We start from the raw sequence: 20,402 nt of genomic DNA, 5'->3' as shown, positions 1-20,402 counted from the left end.
ATTTGCCCTCAAACATCCACCCCCAATCTATGTTCTTCAGTTCCCGCCTAATATTGTTATAATTAGCCTTCCCCCAATTTAGCACATTCATCCTAGGACCACTCTTATCCTTGTCCACCAGCACTTTAAAACTTACTGAATTGTGGTCACTGTTCCCGAAATGCTCCCCTACTGAAACATCTACCACCTGGCCAGGCTCATTCCCCAATACCAGGTCCAGTACCACCCCTTCCCTAGTTGGACTGTCTACATATTGTTTTAAGAAGCCCTCCTGGATGCTCCTTACAAACTCCGCCCCGTCTAAGCCCCTGGCACTAAGTGAGTCCCAGTCAATATTGGGGAAGTTGAAGTCTCCCATCACCACAACCCTGTTGCGGGGGAGGCCTCGCAAACCACATTCATATATTTTGCTCCTGTCCAAAGCTGGAGGATTACTGGGAGGTGGTGTTTAGTTTAATTCCTAAAGTGGTGCACATGAAACTGGTCCCGTACCCTCGGGAGGCCATATTCGGGGTGTCGGACCAGCCGGGGTTGGAAACGGGCACGGAGGCACATGTTGCAGCTCAAAATTACCCATGCAAATAAAGCTGAACCAATGGTTACACATGGAATTAAGTTGGATGATCAGTGAAACAATGCTGAAAGAAATTGGGACTGCAGAGATATACAGAGAGTGAACAATCAAGATATCTTGGACATGTCACAATGTCAGTGAAACGGTGCTGGTAAAATCTGAGATCAAAATAACTCAGCTGGCCGAGATCAGGAAGGGACAGTTGGAATTTCTTGGGCATGGAGAACTCGGATTTAGAAAGTCTGATGCCGATGGGAAGGATCGATGGTATGAGAGACCAGGTAGAGAAAGAGAAATCTTTTGAAAAAGGCTCACAAACCGGATTAATGCACCACCAATGAAGATGATCTATGCCTCTAGAGGTCCATGGTTGCCAACATCCTCTTTGCGCATGGTACCTAAATAAAGAGAGACATGGGTTCCAAAGCTATTTCTAGCTTTTCATTAAGTAATACATGGATCTATCCTTTAGTCCAAAAAGGATGATCTCACTTAACGGCACTAAAATCCACCTGCCATAATTTCACCTACTCACTAAGTTATTAATATGTCTTTCTAATTGTATGCACTAGTCTATTTTACTATACCAATAATCCACAGCAGCAAATTTGGATAAATGGCTCGCTATTCACACAGTGAATAAACAGTGAATAGAAGATGCCCCAGCACAAATACTCGCAAGATACCACGAGTTAATTTCTTCCAATTCGAATATATACTGAGGCTTTGGAGAGAGTACAGAAAATGTTTACCAGGATGTTGCCTGGTATGGAGGCTATTAGCTACGAGGGAAGATTGAATAAACTGGGATTGTTCTCCCTCGAGAGACGGAGGCCGAGGGGCAACCTGATAGAAGTTTATAAAATTATTAGGGGTATAGATAAGATGAACAGTTGGAGGCTTTTTTCCAGGGCGGAAATGACAATTACAAGGGGGCACAAGATCAAGATGAGGGGGGGAAAGGTTCAGTGGAGATGTGCGGGGTAAGTTTTTTTTACACAGGGTGGTGGTGGCCTGGAATGCACTGCCAAGTGAAGTGGTGGAGGCAGATATATTAGCGACCTTTAAGACTTATCTGGATAGGCACATAAACAAACAGGGCATAGAAGGACACAGGCGGTTGGTCTAGATAGGCCACATGATCGGCGCAGGCTTGGAGGGCCAAAGGGCCTACTCCTGTGCTGCATTGTTCTTTGTTCAAGTGATAACAGAAGAAATAAGGCCTGGTTATTTTATAAACAAACAGGATTATTTCTCTGAGCTCCAGCAAGCCCCTCAAACAAAACATTCTTTCCTGGGTTGCCCAGACTTGAACCCGTTATCATTATATGACTGTTTGATGTCCCACTCCCTTATACAAAAGTTAGCCAAGACCACTAGGAAAACCCCTGCTCCTCCTCTATCCAAGTGGATAGCACTGTGGCTTCACAGCGCCAGGGTCCCAGGTTTGATTCCCCGCTGAGTCACTGCCTGTGCGGAGTCTGCACGTTCTCCCAGTGTCTGTTGGGTTTCCTCCGGGTGCGTCAGTTTCCTCCCACAGTCTAAAGACGTGCAGATTAGGTGAATTGGCCATGCTAAATGGACACTAAATTGCCCGTAGTGTCCAAAAAGGTTAGATGGGGTTATTGGGTTACAGGGATTGGGTGGAAGTGAGGGCTTAAGTGGGTCGGTGCAGACTTGATGGGCCGAATGGCCACCTTCGGCACTGTATGTTCTATGTTATTAAATGCTACAGGGCCTATTGCATTCAGCTCAGAAGGCAGACAGTGTTTTGGTTTAACATCTCAGATGAAAAGCTGAACTTTTGACTCTGCAATACATCTTCAGAACTACACTGGTGTGCCTGCATAAATTATATGCTGGAGTCTGTAGAGTGGGACTTGGAACCCACAGAGACACAAGTGCTATCACTAGACCATGACTGACACAGGGACCATATTTCTATTGTTGAAAGAAGAACATATTTCAACAGTCACTGACACAGATCACAATCGGAATAGCATAAGAAAAAATGCATTACTAAGCAGCAAGGTTTTAAATCTTCAAGTAAACCTAAACGTCCATTGACATTTTTATTCTACATTCTTATTCTAAATGTTAATAAGACAGGACTATCTGTTCAGAGCCTCAGATTTACCTTCAAGGTTCTGCGCAGTGGTTTGTAATCTTCAGCAGCAACACCTACACTACATGCTGATCTGAATTTACAACTACATTGTGATTGTCTATAAATTGCCTGCAAACAGGATCTTAAAATGATTTTTCTGCAAGGTGACCAAGGAGGATGACATTCTGCAACACTGAACAGATTTCAGACAGAATAGAGAACATTTGGGATTTCATCTTCAGGTGAGCAAGTATTTGTCGAGGCATAAATGCATTTCTGCTTTTTAATCTTTTTTATGTTTGTCCTATGATGCAGAGTATTCAATCCAGGGTTTTACTCTTGAAGTAATTCCCTTTCCCCGTGCACCGCTCCAGCCACTGCTTTTTCCCCCACAGGGAACATCTTGTTGGACTATCGCTTGTAACACATCTAATACTGCATTATTCAAGTTACTTCACACTCATTAAAAACCCCACCTGCTAACCACAGTGAAGGTAACCAAGCAGGAGAAAGAAAGCAGCAAGAATGGGTCTCAAATTCGAGGCAGTTGCACCTTTGTTTTGCAACAGATTAGATCTACAATATATTCAGGAAAGAAGAGGGAGATGCATGACTGGTCAAATAAACCATTCCAGTACTGGAGAAGGGCAATGTAGTCGAGGAATCAAAGAAAAAAAAAAAAAAGAGTCTATTGGATTTCAGGAATAGAGGAGCAATTATAAAACTAGAGGTAGACTATAAGCAAGAGCTCGCAACCTTTGGCTGCAGAGGCCACCCCAACCAGATCATGGTATTTTTGAAAAATGAACCCAACACTCCTCTCCAATACAATAAATATTATAATACTACATCCCAACATGACAATGAAGGCGAGTGATTCAAATTAACCATTCAGAAGAGAAATAGGTCCTGATCAACTTTCTTGGTCATAGCTTCGACATGGGTAGACCAGGATAGATTGTTGGTCGTGTACACGTAGGAATTTGAAGCTGTCAATCACCTTTACCGCTGCACCATTGATGTAGCCAGGGGTGTGTACATGTTCACTCCGTGTACAATTTTCATACAGAACCCAGCTGAACTTTATTTTGTTTATTTTAAGCAGATCCACAGTCCAATACATTTTTCAGTTTTGACTGTTGTGTGTAAAGACTCCAAACATCACACAGGATAGTTGCACCGCACATTAGTAATTTGCGTTACAATGCAACATAGCCACCACTAACAGAATATTAATGGCTAAAGATGTCTCAGTCTCATGCTGTTAATAACATGAATATAAAGCAAAGGAGGCATGGCAGGTTTGATATTGGAGATTCACATTTCTGTGGTCCAAAATGTTAAGTAATGGGTTAAGAGACATTGCAATTAGTTGTCTCATTTATGTTAAGTATCCATTCATTGACACTGATATGTAAAGGGGCTTTAGGTGGCCTCTGTCAGGTGATGTATAGTTAAGAGTTTTGTGCAAAGGCTGTTGGAATGAAATAAATGTGTGTTTATGAAAAAGGAACGGAACTTTAGACTCTTCATATCACAGCAACTAAAACGTCTGACAATTGGTAGCAGAGGATGGTTGCTGAGTAAATGTGAATGGTTGAAAGATACAACTTTTCCAGATCAAACCAAGGAGTGAGTGAGAAAAGAAAAAAAAAGGGATATATGGTTGAACAGAGGATAAAGATGGCTGGATATGACTATCCTCCCTTATTTTCTGAAAGGGAATTGTACGACCAATGGAGAAGTGCAGTAGTTATGTGGACTAAGGTAACTGCTTTGGAAAAGAGAAAACAAGGTATGGCATTGGCTCTTTCTTTACCATATGGCAGTAAAATCCGAAACAAAGTGCTTTCTGAGCTGGAATTGGAAGAGTTAGACTCAGAAGGAGGTCTGGAGACTTTATTACATTATATGGATAAGATTTATAAGAAAGATGACTTGTTAAGTGCATATGAAGCATGGTCGGATTTTGATAAGTTCCGGAAAATGGAGGATATCTCCATGGAAGACTATATAATGGAATTTGGCAAACTATATAAAAGGCTGCCTGAAACACAATCTGGAATTTCCACAGTCTGTGTTGGCCTTTAAATTACTTGACTGTGCTAGAGTGAGCAACATGGATAGGCTCCTGGTTTTGACAAGAATTCAGTTTACTGATACCTTATAAGGATACCTTATTCGAACAGATGACAAAAGCTTTACAAAAGTTTCTGGGGAAACATTCAATTCCGATGGCTCTGATGACCCAAATAGGTCAGCCTGCAATAAGGCAGAATATGGAAGATACAGTAACAGGATGGTGTAATCATATGGCTACGAACAGGGCTCAAGACTATAGAAGGAGACCGAGACAAGGAAATTATGAAGACAGAAACCCAGTTAGAATCTACAATAGGAAGATGAACCCCAGAAATGCACGGGGCATGATAAATTGATGTTTTCGATGTGACTCAATACCATTATGCTTTCAACTGTCCAACTCGTTACGATAGAGTGTTTGAAGCGACACATGACACGGAAGAGTCAGAAGAGGAAAATGATAGTGACCAGAGAGAAGGCATTGTCCTATTGACAAGCAGTTTTATGCCGGTAATGAGGGTGTTGATTGCAGAATCCTTCAACTGTGCTGTATTGGACAGTGGTTGCACATCTACTGTGTGTGGAATTGACTGGTTAAAATGTTACCTGGACTCTTTGAATGCTGAAAATCATAACAAGGTTAAGGAATTTGAAAGTTCCACAAGTTTCAGATTTGGGGATGATAATACTCTGAAGGCGCTGAAAAGAGTGGTGAGCCCTTGCAATATTGCCGGAGTGAATCATTTCATTAGCACGGATGTTGTATCAAGTGAGATACCTTTGCTTCTGAGCAGACCGTCAATGAAGAACACACACATGAAACTGGATATGGAACAGGATAAGGCAACAGTTTTTGGAAAGACGGTGGACTTACAATTTACACAGTCGGGACACTATTGTATTCCATTACTGACAAATAATATTTCAAGTAGAGTGGTTAAGGATGTGTTAATGGCAGTTGAAAATGGGACTTTAGCTGATAAAAAGCTTGTGGTATTAAAACTGCATAGGCAATTTGCACATGCGTCTCCTCGGAGGCGGAAAAATTTATTAAAGGATGCAGGTGTAAGGGATGACGACTATACTAAACTGATGGAACAGGTTAGTGACCGCTGTGAAGTTTGTAGGAAGTACAGAAGGACACCAGCACGACCGATAGTAACCCTACCTTTGGCCAGGGATTTTAACAACATTGTGGCCATGGACCTTAAGATCTGGGATAAAGCAAATAATATATTTATTTTGCATTTTGTAGATTTAGCAACCAGATTTAGTCAATCAACGATTGTACGAAGTAAAGGAAAGAGAGTAATTCTGGATCAAATCGTGGAAAAATGGATAGGGATAGGAATGGGTCCACCGGCAAAATTCCTTACGGACAATGGGGGAGAATTTGCTAATGATGAGTTCAGGGATGTGTGAGAAAACATGAATATCAGAGTTATGAATACGGCTGCAGAAAGCCCATTTAGTAATGGTGTCTGTTCAAATTTAGACAGAGCAGACAGACATGACGAGGAACCAGAGTCATCTGGTACGCATGTGTTACAGAACTATGAGGACCAATTAACTGATATAGACAGGGTTTCTGTGGAGGAACACAACACTTCTGATGAATTAGAACAGGCCATTTTTCCAAAAGGGCAACTGCCAAATGTTGGTACAAAAGTGACATACTTGCCTGAAGGGTCTAGTCATTGGAAGGATGCAACTGTTATTAGTAGAGCAGGGAAGGCCACTGGAAAGTATAAACATTGGTTGAATGTACAGCATTCAGGGGAAGGAGTCAAGACAATGGATTGGGAAAACAAAGTTCAAAAATGGAGGGCACAGAACCGCAGTGCCAGTTCAGATAGTACATCGGATAGTGAACAGGTCCACAGGAAAAGGTAGAGAACTATTGAAAGGGCATCCCACAGCAGAAGGGAAAGATCAAGCAGTAGCAGTACAGAACGAGATACCAGGCGGGAGAGGGGACGTAGTTTATCAAGATCTCAGAACATGCACGTGAGATTTTGGTGGCTTCAAATAAATTAGATGAAAAAGTTATCAAAGAAGCTAAACACCAATAATTGCATAGTTGGAGTGAATTTGGGGTATACACGGAAGTACCGGATAGGGGACAAAGAGCTCTATCCCACAGATGGATTTGCACGGAAAAGGTTCTTCCGGATGGAACTTATAAGGCAAAGGCCAGGCTTGTGGCAAGGGGATTTGAAGAAAACTTAGAAGATCAGGATTTAAGGGTAGATTCACCTACAGCATGAAAGGTTGTTTTAAAGATCTTCTTGGCTCTATTAGCCACAAAGGAATGGGAATGCAAATCTATAGATATAAAAGCTGCCTTTTTGCAGGGGCATCAGCTCCAGAGACATTTTTCGCCATCCTCCTAAAGAAGCAGCTAACACAGAAGGGGTACTCTGGAAGTTGAACAAATGTGTATATGGATTAAATGATGCATCTAGAGTCTGGTATTTTTCGGTAAGGTCAGTTTTGTTAAAGTTAGCCTGTTGCCAGTTGAAAGCAGATCCTGCAATGTTTTACTGGCACTATAAAGGAAATCTTTCTGGCATTTTTATGATGCATGTCGATGATTTTTTGTGGGGTGGGACTAATGATTTTGAAGCTATTGTAATCTCTGGTTTGAGGAAAGAATTCAGGATTGGAAGTCAGGCTTCCGGTGCATTTAAATATATTGGACTGGAAATTGGACAGACTAAGTTAGGGGCAACTTTACGTCAGCAATCTTTTTTGGAAAACATCAGCCCAATAGCAATTAGTCGTGGCCGAGTTTCACAAAAAGATGCAATGGTTTCAAAGATAGAAAAAGAGCAACTGCGAAGTTTAATTGGGCAACTGTACTGGTTCGGTAGACAGACTAGACCGGATGTGAGTTTTGATGTCTTAGAGTGGAGTACAAAAATGAATGATCCCAAAGTGGAAGACATAATAAGAGCAAATAAAGCGTTGGCCAAACTAAAAATGCAGGAGTGTATTTTGAAGTTCCCGGTTTTAGGTGACCTTCGGCACTTGAAACTCAGTTTATAGTGATGCGTCCTACGCAAATTTATGTGATGGGGTTTCAAGTGCAGGAGGTTTTATAATTTTCCTTTTGGGGAACAATGGTAAATGTTGCATGCTTGTGTGGGAAACAAAGAAAATAAGGAGAGTGGTAAAAACCACTTTGGCTGCTGAGACGTGAAGCCTTGTAGATGCGGTGGATATGGCCTTTTATACAAGTATGATATTGACAGAAATTTTGGGATTAGGGGATTTGGGTAATATACCTTTTGACTGTCACATTGACAATAAATCCCTGTGGGAAAATGTGCACTCTACAAAAAGTGTCAATGAAAAGAGGTTACGGATAGACATCGCAAGGTTGAAGCAGATGTTGGACAGAGGGGAAATAACAAAAATTAAATGGGTCGACAGGAGCTATCAACTGTCAGACTGTTTTACGAATAGAGGGCCGAGTTCACAGAAACTTTTGGATATTATTAATGAAGGGCGCTTGTTTCTGTGACTGTTTTTCTTTTCTCGTCCAAACAGAAAAAAAAAGGGGCAAATAGTGTGTGTTTTTGAGTTTCTTGAAATTTTGTTTTCACCTATTTTTTTTTCCTCCAAGGAAGGGGAGACTGTTAGGTAATGGGTTAAGAGACATTGCAATTAGTTGTCTCATTTATGTTAAGTATCCATTAATTGACACTGATATGTAAAGGGGCTTCAGGTGGCCTCCGTCAGGTGATGTATAGTTAGAGTTTTGTGCAAAGGCTGTTGGAATGAAATAAATGTGTTTGTGAAAAAGGAACAGAACTTTAGACTCTTCATATCACAGCAACTAAAATGTATAACACAAAAGGCTGCTAATAGATTCCATTAATCTAAATTCTCACAGCTGTGTGTGTTATGTCATGTGTCAATCATGCATAGGTCTTCAGCTTCCTGCAAGAACCAAGTTCAAACGTGAAAATGTCTCATGCTCCAAGTGACCTCATGGTAATTAGACAACCAAATTTTCAGCACCTAGCACTAAAAAGGCTTTCCCTCGTTTGTTAAAAATCAAGGTTTGTTTGGCTATTGATTTGCAAATGGTTGCTTAAATAATGCTGTACTTAATCCACTAGTAAAGGTTTGCTCAATCAAGGTTATAATTATTACCAATAGTTGTATTATCACCAGTTAAAAAATACAAGCTGATGATGGTCAATAAATCTAAAAATTGAAAATGGCCAGAATAATGATCTCCATTTTAGCATTTCATTTTATACATTTAGTCTTTAAGTGTAGACAATGGCCTCAAATGACATTAAGGGCGCAATTTTCCAAAGGATTTCTCAGCACGGTAACCGATGGGAAACTAGGTGTAATTCTTACCAGGTGGTTTGGCATGATCCAGATTGCAATCCACCCACACTTGGAAATGTTTTTGATGAGTGGCACGGTGGTGTAGTGGTTAGCACTGCCACCTCACGGCCCCGAGGACGCAAATTTGATCCCGGGTCACTGTCAGTGTGGAGTTTACACATTCTCCCCGTGACTGTGTGGGTCTCACCCCCACAACCCAAAGATGTGCAGGGTAGATGGATTGGCCATGCTAAATTGACCCTTAATTGGAAAAAAGAAAAAGTTGGGAACTTTAAAATTAAAATAGTAAAAATTATTTTTTTTGGATGTTGGGGTGAACTATGCCTTGAATGAGGTGTGCAGAACCCAAGGATGGCGGCAGGTCCCTATCCTCAGGGAATTGGGCGCCATGATCTCAGATTAACATTCCTAAAATGGGCTGAACGGATGTTAATAGTCGCAATATCAGTTCTAGACGCTCATCAACTGATTCTGGGGGAGATTTAAATTGTCTTAGTTTTGTGACTTGATCGACCAAGTCGTTGACCCCTTCGGGCGTGAAGAAGGTGCTGCTGCTGTTTCTAGAGGAGGCAGGGGGAGCAGACCCATGACGATTTATGCACCTTGGGGTAAGGTGTTTTGCAGCACTAAATGATTAAATTCATTGAACTCAATTTCATAAATCATCATGGAGATTTGAGGATGAAGCCTCTTGAGTTGGGAGTTCAATACCATAACACTGTCACACTGCCAATGGTTTAAAGTTCTCTACATGTATCAGACCTATCTTATTCACCATAAATCTCTAATTCTAGAGCTGATCACTAGATGGCATGCAAGAATGAATTGTAACACAAACACTCCATTTTACAAACTGAAACTATTAACCTGAAACAACTGAATGCACAGGTGTGCAAAATAAATATTCTGAAACATAATTCCAAAGCAGTTTTACCATTATATAAATGCATCTTCTTAAAACCTACCAACCTACTATTCAGTATGTTTCCTGTTCTTCCAAGTTAAAAGATAAACAAATGTTTAGTCTGGCCCTTACAGGTTGCTTGACTTGCACACCACCTCGTGGGTAAAATTTAAGTCGCCATGCGAGATTGGTGGGTGGAATCAAACGTGTCTGCAAGCCCTGGCCCTGCCTGAATCCAATTAAAACTCGTGATATAACACTGGCACCAACAAATCACGTCCACAATGGTTGAGTAGGGTGGGTGCCATGTTAAATGGCAGCCCTCCATAAACTTTAAAAGCGGTGTCCACAGGCTGCTGAATAATCCTGGTCAGCAGAATAGTAACTGCAGGTGGGAGGAGAGTTCCAGTGGTCAGTAGCTATTTCCCTGATGACGGTCTCTGAACCCTTGTGGAGACTGTAATGGAAGGTAGGATGATCCTGATGCAGAGGGTTGGGAGGTGGAGGTCACCCTACCTCATCAATAAGGTATGGACCAAGGTGGCAGCGGAGGACAGTGGGCATGACCTGTCAGGAGAACCTGGGTCCAGTGCCAGAAAAGGATCAATAACATTCTGCACCGGCATGGGTATTGTGCTGAATGGGGCAGAGGAGGGTGGTCATCCATGGTTGCGATCTAGCGTGTGGGTTTCATGTAGCTCAGAGCACATGTGCCAGTACATCCTAACACTGGAGATGAATTAGCAGCCTCTGGTCTATCAGCGATTTAGGTATCCAGGGGGTAGTAATGTTCTCAAATCTGCGAGTGTTTTGAGTTGGAGGGGTGGCAGCATGGTCTGGCGTTTGAGGTGAAGCTTTCAGCATTCATTGGAGCTCTGCACGGAGTTGCAGGAAAAACAAAGCCACAACAATCAGGAGCGATCAGTCACTGATGGAGTATCAAACCTAGCGATCCTCATGGGCTAGGAGCCCAGACACTGGAGGGCAAGGCAGCAGATCATCCGGTCAGGGAGAAGCTGGCATGTCTGAGGAAAGTAAGAACCCATTGAGCTGAAGTGTGAAGCATTCAGGGTGAAAGTGATTAAATGAGGGATTCATCCATCAGAATTACTTCATTTGTGTGCCGGACACAGAGAAACCATCTAACCAAGGCCAATCATCATGGCCAGTTGGGTCGAGATGCTAATCTTTGCGATGTGGTTTGTGAAATCTCATCCCTCAGATGAGCCATCTGCCAGAGCCAGCCAAGATGCAGATGACCCTACCTTAATACCTTGCAGCACACCATCTCTCAGCACCCAGACCAGCGCAGATACATGCACGCCAGTGGGCATGACCATCTGGACAAGTTAGGCCACAGCAATGAGGGCACTTCATCCTTGCAGAGGACAGACTGTGGGAGTGTCTAGCACATTAGCAATTGGAGGACTGATGGAAACAAGGGCCATGCTGAGTCCAAGGGAAATGATGAGCCTCTGGAGTCATCCTGAAGTGGCAAATGCTGCAATGTCCAGTAGAAGGTGTAGGGACATCTAGCAGTGATCCGAGAGGATATGCATGTCATGGTCGAGTCCTTGGAGTGATGATATAGTGGTCAGCATATCTGCCTTCCAAGCAGTTGGTGCAGGATCGGTTGCCAGCCATCACAGTGACGACGATGGAGAGTCCTTGTGAGAATGAGCATTGCGGTCACACAGCCTCATCCATTGAGTGGCAACTCTCCTAGACGAAGCTCTAGGAGTGCAATGACGCACACTGGGGCTGCACTTGAATCTGCAAACCCACAAACAGGCACTGATCTCAGGGGATTAATGCCTGTGTGGGAGAAGGAGGCACCAACCAGTGTCATCGATGGTTGCCCATTCTTCATTGATGAACATGGAAGGTGAGGACTCACCCCAGAATGGAGGACTTGATGGCTGCCGACTCTTCTCAGAGCCCCGGACAGGGGCACCAGCTCCTCTGCCTCTCTGCCAGTCACCGCTTCATCCTACGAAGGGAGAGGGGGGGGGGGGGGGGGATCATCTGAACTCAACATTCACAAATGTAGGCTCAAGGCACACTAGTCAGGGTCCACACGGGGTGCTATTAGACATAGACATAGAATTTACAGTGCAGAAGGTGGCTATTAGGCCCATCGAGTCTGCACCAACCCTTGGAAAGAGCACCCCACACTTAAGACTCCATCCCCATAACCAAGCAACCACACCCAACCCCTTTGGACACGAAGGGCAATTTAGCGTGGTCAATCCACCTAACCTGCACATTTTTGGACTGTGGGAGGAAACTGAAGCACCCACAGGAAACCCATGCAGACACGAGGAGAACATGCAGACTCCGCACAGACAGTGACCCAAGCCGGGAATCGAACCTGGGACCCTGGAGCTGTGAAGCAACAGTGCTAACCACTGTGCTACCATGCTAACTATAGTTATTTAAATGTGAATAAAGTACTGTCATGATCCAAATGAATTGCTTCAATTTGTTTCATCTTGAATTTATCATAAATATCAAACTACACTCAAGCCAAAAGTGTCCTGCGTGCTGCCGCATTCAGTCTGACTCATCATTTCCAAGGTGTCAAACTTTATTTGGAATGGAATGGACGAGTGCGGTGTTTGGGATTATGGTAGTGTCCAATGGTGATGCGGGAAGGCAGGTCATGCCAGCCCATCCGAAGAACCGCTGAATCAGGGCACCCTATTGCATTGTAACCTGGTCATCCTTGCCTTCTAGTTGCCCAGCATCAGCAAGAGTTCTCGTCAGTGTCCATAGCTGAGGCAGATACTACAGCATCAGTGTCCTCCGTTCAACAGGCTCCCCCTGGAGAGAGATTGTAAAGAGCGCAGCAGACAAGTAATATGAGCGACACTCGCTTGGGCAGGTACTGCAGGAACCCTAGAATGGTCGAGGCATCGGAACCTTTTCATCAGCCCAATCGTCCTTCTCACCACCACCCTTGTAGATACATAGCCTCCAATTGTGTGGGAGGATATCTCAGCCCGAAGGGTGGTCATCCTGGCTTCATTTGAAAGCTGGACCTCAGTCACGTCAATATAGTTTGATCACAACCTGTACACCCTGGCAGCTGAGTAGTGGCATCTTCTGCAGAGGTGGTTTCCTTGCTTTCTCTGCTGGCCCCGATCATCCTGTGCTTGCACCTCTGCCCAAGGGGGATGTCTGCAACCATTAGGCCTCCTCACCTTTGTTCCCTCTCTTTCTCAGAGGAGGATGATGTTTTCCCTGCTGAGTAGACAATACCTATCAGCAGGTTTGCTAATGCGTATCACCTGTGTGCAAATGGTGACAGACAGACCCAAACCTCTGGTGCCAGAGGACAGAAATGTTGTTTAAGTTCCACATTCTGATGTGCCCAATACAGAAAACACCATCAACACTCCAGAACACCATCTCACTTCACTTCTACAAACTAACTCATCAGCCAGAGTTGGCAGTAGGGCAGTTTTATCCCACCCTAGCATGCAAAATAACACTTGCTCAGTTCACGTCACCCACGCGACATGCTTAAAGTTGCACGAGCAACGTTAAACTTGGATAAGTTGAGGATTTGATCTTCTTGAGTATGTTTGTTATTGTCAGCAAGCGCGCTCCAGATTCTGCCAACCAAAATATCACGAGAGCGCCTGACCTCATCATGTGCTATTTAGTAGCCTTCTGGGTCGGGCACCCGCCTGCCCAGCCACAATGAAATTCTACCCTGTTTCTTCCAACAGCATTATCATTAATCAGGTGTCAACGATAATAACAAAAGTTACGTTTAACTACCTGACAGGCAGATGTAGGTTAAATATTCCCCCCGACCTCCTGTTGCTAGAAATGGAATCTTTTTTTTGGTTCTTCGCTTGACCTGGACTGATGCAAGCATTCTTTCATCATGTGGAGCAAAAATCTCCTTGCTTATAGCAGATTTGGCACTCATCATGGATTGGGAGAAGAGAAGGCAGCTTACTTAATGTACCTAAAGGAAAAAGAAAGTAATTTAGTATTGTACATTTAATCAGATGCAGATAATTCAAGCCACAGAAAGTTTACTTAAAGATAACCAACTCAAATTGTATATGATAAAATCATCCTGTGTTCCAGAATTCTTTTTCAACCTACACAAAAAGTAGAGCTTTCTTTCAGAGGGTCGGTGCAGACTCGATGGGCCAAATGGCCTCCTTCTCTACTGCAGGGATTCTATGGATTATAAAAAACAATACTTTGTTAAGCAAAGTGGAGTCTAGCAGTTGAGTGGCCTAGATCAGAGTCACACCCAGTTTGCAAACCATTTTTTTCTCTCTGAGAGGGTCAAGCTGTTTGCCAAAAGCAGAAGAGGCTGACTGTGTTAGACCCCAGAAATTCTACTCCAAACTAGTGTCATGGGTCTGGACCATTGGTGAAAAATTAACAACCAGGTTGTTACTGGCTTATCTTTAGACACCTTTGGGAGAGAGATATCTTGTTCGAACCAAATTCAACCCAGTCTGTCCAGCTTGTTGTTCTAGAAGCAACTAACAAACTTTGCCCCTCCCACTAACTATGCCACCTGTAATCCAAAAGCACACAACATTCTTGTGTCTTGTTACAAAAGGTTACACATTGACCCTTCAAAAATCAAATGCTTTTCTCCCTTCGTAATCACAGCAAAAATATTAAATACAAGCTTTAAAATATGAAACGGTCTCACACTAGAAGGGTTTTCAAAGAAATCTACAGGTTCTGTGTGGTAAATATTTGCTGGATTTGGCTCAGTGTTATAACCCATAGGATGTTGTTTTGGGGAAGGTGTATTCTCAGAACATCAGAAAGCAGGTTATTGCTAAGCCAGTGCCACTTAATAATGCTGTTGATGACTCTTCCACCACTTCACAGATGATCAAGGATGGATTAATGGGACAGTAACTGGCCGGGTTGGATTTGTCCTGTATTTTGTGTGTACAGGACATGTATGTGGGCAATTTTCCACATTGCTGGGTAGATGCCAGTGTTGTAGCTGTACTGGAAGAGTTTGGCTATGAGCTTGGCAAATTCTGGAGCTCTTCAGCACTTATCGTCGGAATATGTCAGGGGTCAAATTTCTTTCAGTATCCAGTGCCTTTAGCCATTTCATTATATCACAAGGAGTGAATCGAACCAGCTGAACACTGACATCTGTGATGTTGGGGACCTTCAGACGAAACCGGGGAGGATCACCCACTTGGCACTGCTGGCTAAAGGTTCTTGTGCAAGCTTCAGCCTTAGCACGAATGTGTTGGGCTCCTGCATCGTTGAGGCTCCTCTTCCAGTGAGTTGTTTAATTGTCTACCATCATTCATGGCTGGATGTGGCAGGACTGCGAAGCTTAGATCTGATCTGTTGGATATGCAATTTCTTCGCTCTGTCGGTTATTTGCTGCTTGGCACAAAAATAGTTCTTGTACGTTTACTGGGTTGACAGCTCATTTTAAGGTATACCACATGTTGCTCCTGCCATGCCGTCCTGCACTCTTCATTGAACCTGGCTTGGTCTGACAAGTGGCAGATAACATTCGCTCCACACAAGTGGCAGGCAATCGGGTGGCACAGTGGCACAAGGGCAATTAAGCTTAGCCCGCGATGCCCATTTTCCATAAATTAATTTTTAAAAATCACTACGATTGTGGGTTCAAACCCACCGAAGAACTTGAGCAAGTAGTCACAGATATAAACAACATACTGTGCCAGGTTTCGGGTCAGAAATTAAACGGAGGTTCCATCTCTCAATCGTCACATGACATCTGATCTGAAGAGTCGGGAAGTCGTCTGTATTCTGACCAACATATATTTCTCAAACATCTAAAAATAGATGATCCAGCCGTTTATTTCATGGTTATTTGTGGGCGCAATTTGTTGTGCAAAATTTAGCTGACCGCATCCCTACATTGCAATAATAAACACTTCATAAAACATCCAATGGTTTGGAAAGGAAGAAATTTCATTTTACTCGCACCGTAAACAACCTCAGGATGTCCCCAAGTGCTTTACAGCTAGTTATGTATCTTTGAAGTATATTCACTGCAGTAATGTAAAAAATGCAGCAGCTACTTTTACATACAGCCATGTGACTACAAATACAATTTCTGGTCGTTAAGTGATATTGATTGAGGGATAGAATTGGCACAAACGTAAGGGATAACTCTTCTCCACAATAGTGCCACTGGATCTTTTACAGCCACTTGACAAAGCAGACAGGACCTTGTTTTAACATCTCATCCAAAAGGTGACAGGTGCTTCTGACCGTACAATATGCCACGATACTGAAGCATTAGACTCTTTTGTGCTTGAGTCTCTGAAATGAGACTTGAACCTGTCAATGTACCAGCAAGTGCATGCTGTGACAATTGCATTGTTACGCTAATTGTCTTATCAAAGACAGGTAATGGTTATTGGCTCAACCTCCAAGAGTATAAAAGGGACACAGTTGGAACTTATGGAGTTTGTATCTCTGCCCAACGAGTAGCACAATAAATGTGAAGGTAAATGACAAGCTGCTATATTATTTCTCCAACAGTTAGTATTAACAAAACCTACAAACTTCTGACTGAATGGTAACACTATTATCCACTGAGGCATGGCTTACACAGACAAGACTCTGGGCCATCCAAAATTTGCCTCATTTACCTTATTGCTGCCTGTGGGACAAATTGACTGACAAGGTTTTTGAAATTGCAATAGTGAATATACTTTTTTTTTTATAAAGTACTTAATTGGCTGTAAAATGTTGTAGTATGGTTGGAGGTCATGAAAGGCAATATATTAACAAATATTCTTTCTTGTTTTTGCTACTTTAGACACAAGAGGAGGCAGTGGCATAGTGATATTGTCACTTGACTAGTAATCCAAGATAATGCTCTGGGAACGTGGTTGCAAATGCCACCAGGAATTTGAATTCAATTAAAAAAATCTGGAATTAAAAGTCCATTGTCGATTGTTGTAAAAGGAAATCTGTCATCCTCATCTGGTCTACACGTAATTCCAGATACACAGCAATGTGGTTGACTCCTAAACTCTCAGGGGTGGGCAACAAATGCTGGCCTGGCCAGCGACACCCACATCCCTTGAACAAATAAAGAAACACTATTATACCATTCTAATAAACTCTTTTTTTTTCTTTTACTGTCACAAACTATATAACTATATACTTAGTATTTAAAAATACAAATTTTTGTGATTATAGTTTCCGCACCATTGATAATTCTGAAATCCATGTGGTCAACACATGGAAGCTCAGGTTGATAATTATGAAGCTGGAAAGCAATTATAGTAACTATTCAGGATGCTAACTGTTGAAATAAACTGCCACAATGATGCTGCATCACAGAATGTTTGCCATATTTTCCCTGAGCATTTTTCTTAATAAATTGTGCAACAGTTTTTGACCACAGTAATCCAGATACAGGTCAAGTATCCTTTCGTGAAACCCTTGGAGCCAAATGGATTTTTGATTTCAGATCATTTTGCTTTTCTGATACCGCCAAAGGCCTCGGCCTATTTACATTATAGTGGGCGAAGCCTAGCTAAAGTAAATAAAATAGCTAGAAAAGTAAGACGTACCACTGAATAATAACTACGGAGTGTGGTAGGCGAGGTGTGTGTCAGTTTAAGCCTCAGATGGTAGAGAGCATAGAGTCTCGGTCTACGAGGATGACCTGCTCCTCTACATCTCGGACCCACAAAGCAGCATGGAAGGAATCATCATGATCCTGAAAAAGAGTTTGGTGCCTTCTCAGGCTACAACTCAACATGAGCAAAAGTAAGATTTTCCCAGTAAACCCGCAAGTGGGAGGGGCAGCACTGGTGGGACTGCCATTTAAACAAGCCCAAAACAAATTCCACTACCTGGGGATCCAAATCACTCATGACTGGACGGGTATCCACAAATGGAACCTGACCAGTCTGACAGAGGCAGTCAAAAGGGACCTGCAGAGGTGGAACACACTTCCACTCTCCCTGGCAGGGAGAGTACAGACGATCAAAATGAACATACTGCCCAAATACCTCATCCTACTAAGGTCCATCCCGATCTATATTCCCAAGGCCTTTTTCAATGCACTGGACAAATTATTCATGGTGTTTGTATGGGGGGGAAAGAATGTTTGGATCACAAAGAGGGTCCTACAGAAAAATCCAGGGGAGGGCTAGCCCTCCCAAACCTATAATTCTACCACTGGGCAGCGACGGCAGCAGGAGTGATGGGATGGATAAAGGAGCCCGAGGCCGAGTGGGTGCATGCAGAGGAGGGACCTCCCTCCGGGCCCTCATCACGGTGACACTCCCATCCCTGCCCAAAAAACACTCCAGCAGCCCAGTGGTGATAGCCACCCTCCAGACGTGGAACCAACTACGGCAGCTATTCGGACTGATCAAACTGTCCGACAAAGCCCCCATCTGCAATAACCACAAATTCACACCAACACTCACCGACGCCAACTTCAAAAGGTGGCAACAGGACGGGGGGGGGGGGGGGGGGGGGGGGGGGGGGGGGGGGGGGGGGGGGGGGGAATATTGACAGTCAGGGAACTCTACACTGACTTTAAAGAAAAGTGCAGTTTTTGGATGAGTTTGGTATTCAGATTTAGGGATAAAGGTTACTCGAACTGTAATATTCAATGTAATAACAAACTGGATGGAAGTACAACATTAAATATGCGATTGAAATCGCGTAAATCAGAAGTGCGCATGTATGGTGTTGTTGAGCACACTAATGCACACCACCAACAGTGAAAGCTAATATAATGATGCTACTTGGGGCAAGGTACTGCAAGGGATCTAATGCCCTCGAAATTGTATTCCAGTAAGTTGCAACAGGAACAAAAAAACAAGTTAAGTTCACCCTGTAACGTGGTTGCAAATTCTGAATCAGAGCCAAACTTCTGAAACAGTGCAGAACTACATAATTCAGTAAAGTTCTTTAAACCAAGTGCTCTGCTCTCACTAACAATAATCAAGTGTAACAAAATGTTCCTCTACGGATTCTTTGATATCACATGCTTAAGGGATTCATTGTGCCGAAAATCAGGTTACAGATAGTCAAGTACTTTCAGTTTGTAGCTTGGACTCGAAAATTAATACCAAATGCTGCTTTAGCTCTCTTTGTTCCCCTGTCTCCAAGCAGGTTCTGGTGAACAATCCCAAGTGTGTCAAACAATGCCATATTTCAAAGAGCCATCGAAGGGTACAAGGTTATCAAGGCTCAAGATTTGAGTTCCATTATCTATTACATGAGCACAACTGTGTTAAGGATATATACGATTGAAAAAAAAAAACAGAAAAATCAGTAAAAGAAATCCCTCTTTGAAATGACCTCCAGCAGCAGCTTGATTTCTCAGCTCTTTGAAAGGCAACTGTTCAACATGTATTGTCAGCGTTCAAAAGTTAATTTTACACCTGAAAGAGTACAATAATGTGATATACAATACCCTAAATTGATGGCAGAGTCTAACATGTGAGACCAAGATCTTCAATCTAAATAGCACAAGGGACTGATTAATTTTCCTGGTTTCTACATTAACTGATTTCCAATATCTTTCCAACAGTTTCCATAATTATAGATAGTATCCTAGTGCTAGTAAAAAGGCAAGAGAGGGTCTTTTGTGCTTGACTGCTATCTACCTGCTAATGGCCTTGACTTCAGATTTTGAACAAGTCAAAAACCTAACCCAAGGTGTATGGAGGGGAGAAAGGTGAAAGGGTCTGAATGCTGCTGTGGAGTAACAGTCATGGAGTCAAAGAATCATAGAATCTCTACAGTGCAAAAGGAGGCCATTTGGCCCTTTGAATCTGCACCGACCCTCTGAAAGAACACTCTACCTCGACCCAATACCCCACCCCATCCCCGCTACCCCGTGGCATAACATACACATCTTTGGACACTAACGGTAATTTAGCATGTCCAATCCATCTAACCGGCACATCTTTGGACTATGGGAAGAAACCGGAGCATTCAGAGGAAACCCATGCAGACACAGGGAGAACATGCAAATTCCACAGTCATCCGAGGTCGGAATCGAACCCGGGTCCCTGACGCTGTGAGACAGCAGTGCTAACCACTGTGCCACCGAGCCACCCCTCGTCACAAAAGGAAGCCATTCACCCCACAAAGCTCATGCCATCTCTATGTAGAACAATCCAGTCAGTTCTATTCACCTGCTTTAGCCCCGCAGCCCTGCAAGTTTATTTTCCTCAAGTGCCTGCCTAATTGCCTTTTGAAATCACTAATTGGGTCTGCTTCCAGAACCTTTGTAAGCAACCAATTCCAGGGTATTAACACTTATTGCATAAAGAAATTCTTCCTCACTTCCCCATTCTATATCTTGCCCAAAGCCTAAGCCCCCAACTGCTTGTGCC

General features: G+C 43.0%; 1 protein-coding gene across 3 annotated transcripts in view; it reads right to left on the bottom strand.

Annotated features, from left to right (window-relative positions):
* Positions 1 to 20,402, bottom strand: part of stxbp6 (syntaxin binding protein 6 (amisyn)) — a 422,478-nt gene that overhangs the window by 363,302 nt on the left and 38,774 nt on the right. For 2 of the 3 annotated variants that reach the window (XM_072484378.1, XM_072484358.1), the window contains exon 2: positions 13,822 to 14,014. In XM_072484378.1, coding sequence (XP_072340479.1) covers positions 13,822 to 13,978 — 157 coding nt within the window. In that variant the 5' untranslated portion in view covers positions 13,979 to 14,014. Of the gene's footprint in view, positions 1 to 13,821; positions 14,015 to 14,157; positions 14,236 to 20,402 lie in introns of all 3 variants that reach the window. The other variant, XM_072484368.1, reaches the window with a different exon arrangement.

This window comes from Scyliorhinus torazame, chromosome 2, assembly GCF_047496885.1.
Source record: "Scyliorhinus torazame isolate Kashiwa2021f chromosome 2, sScyTor2.1, whole genome shotgun sequence".
Classification (NCBI taxonomy): domain Eukaryota; kingdom Metazoa; phylum Chordata; class Chondrichthyes; order Carcharhiniformes; family Scyliorhinidae; genus Scyliorhinus; species Scyliorhinus torazame.
Note: the sequence above shows the minus strand (reverse complement) of the source record. Positions and strands in the feature narration are given on the sequence as shown.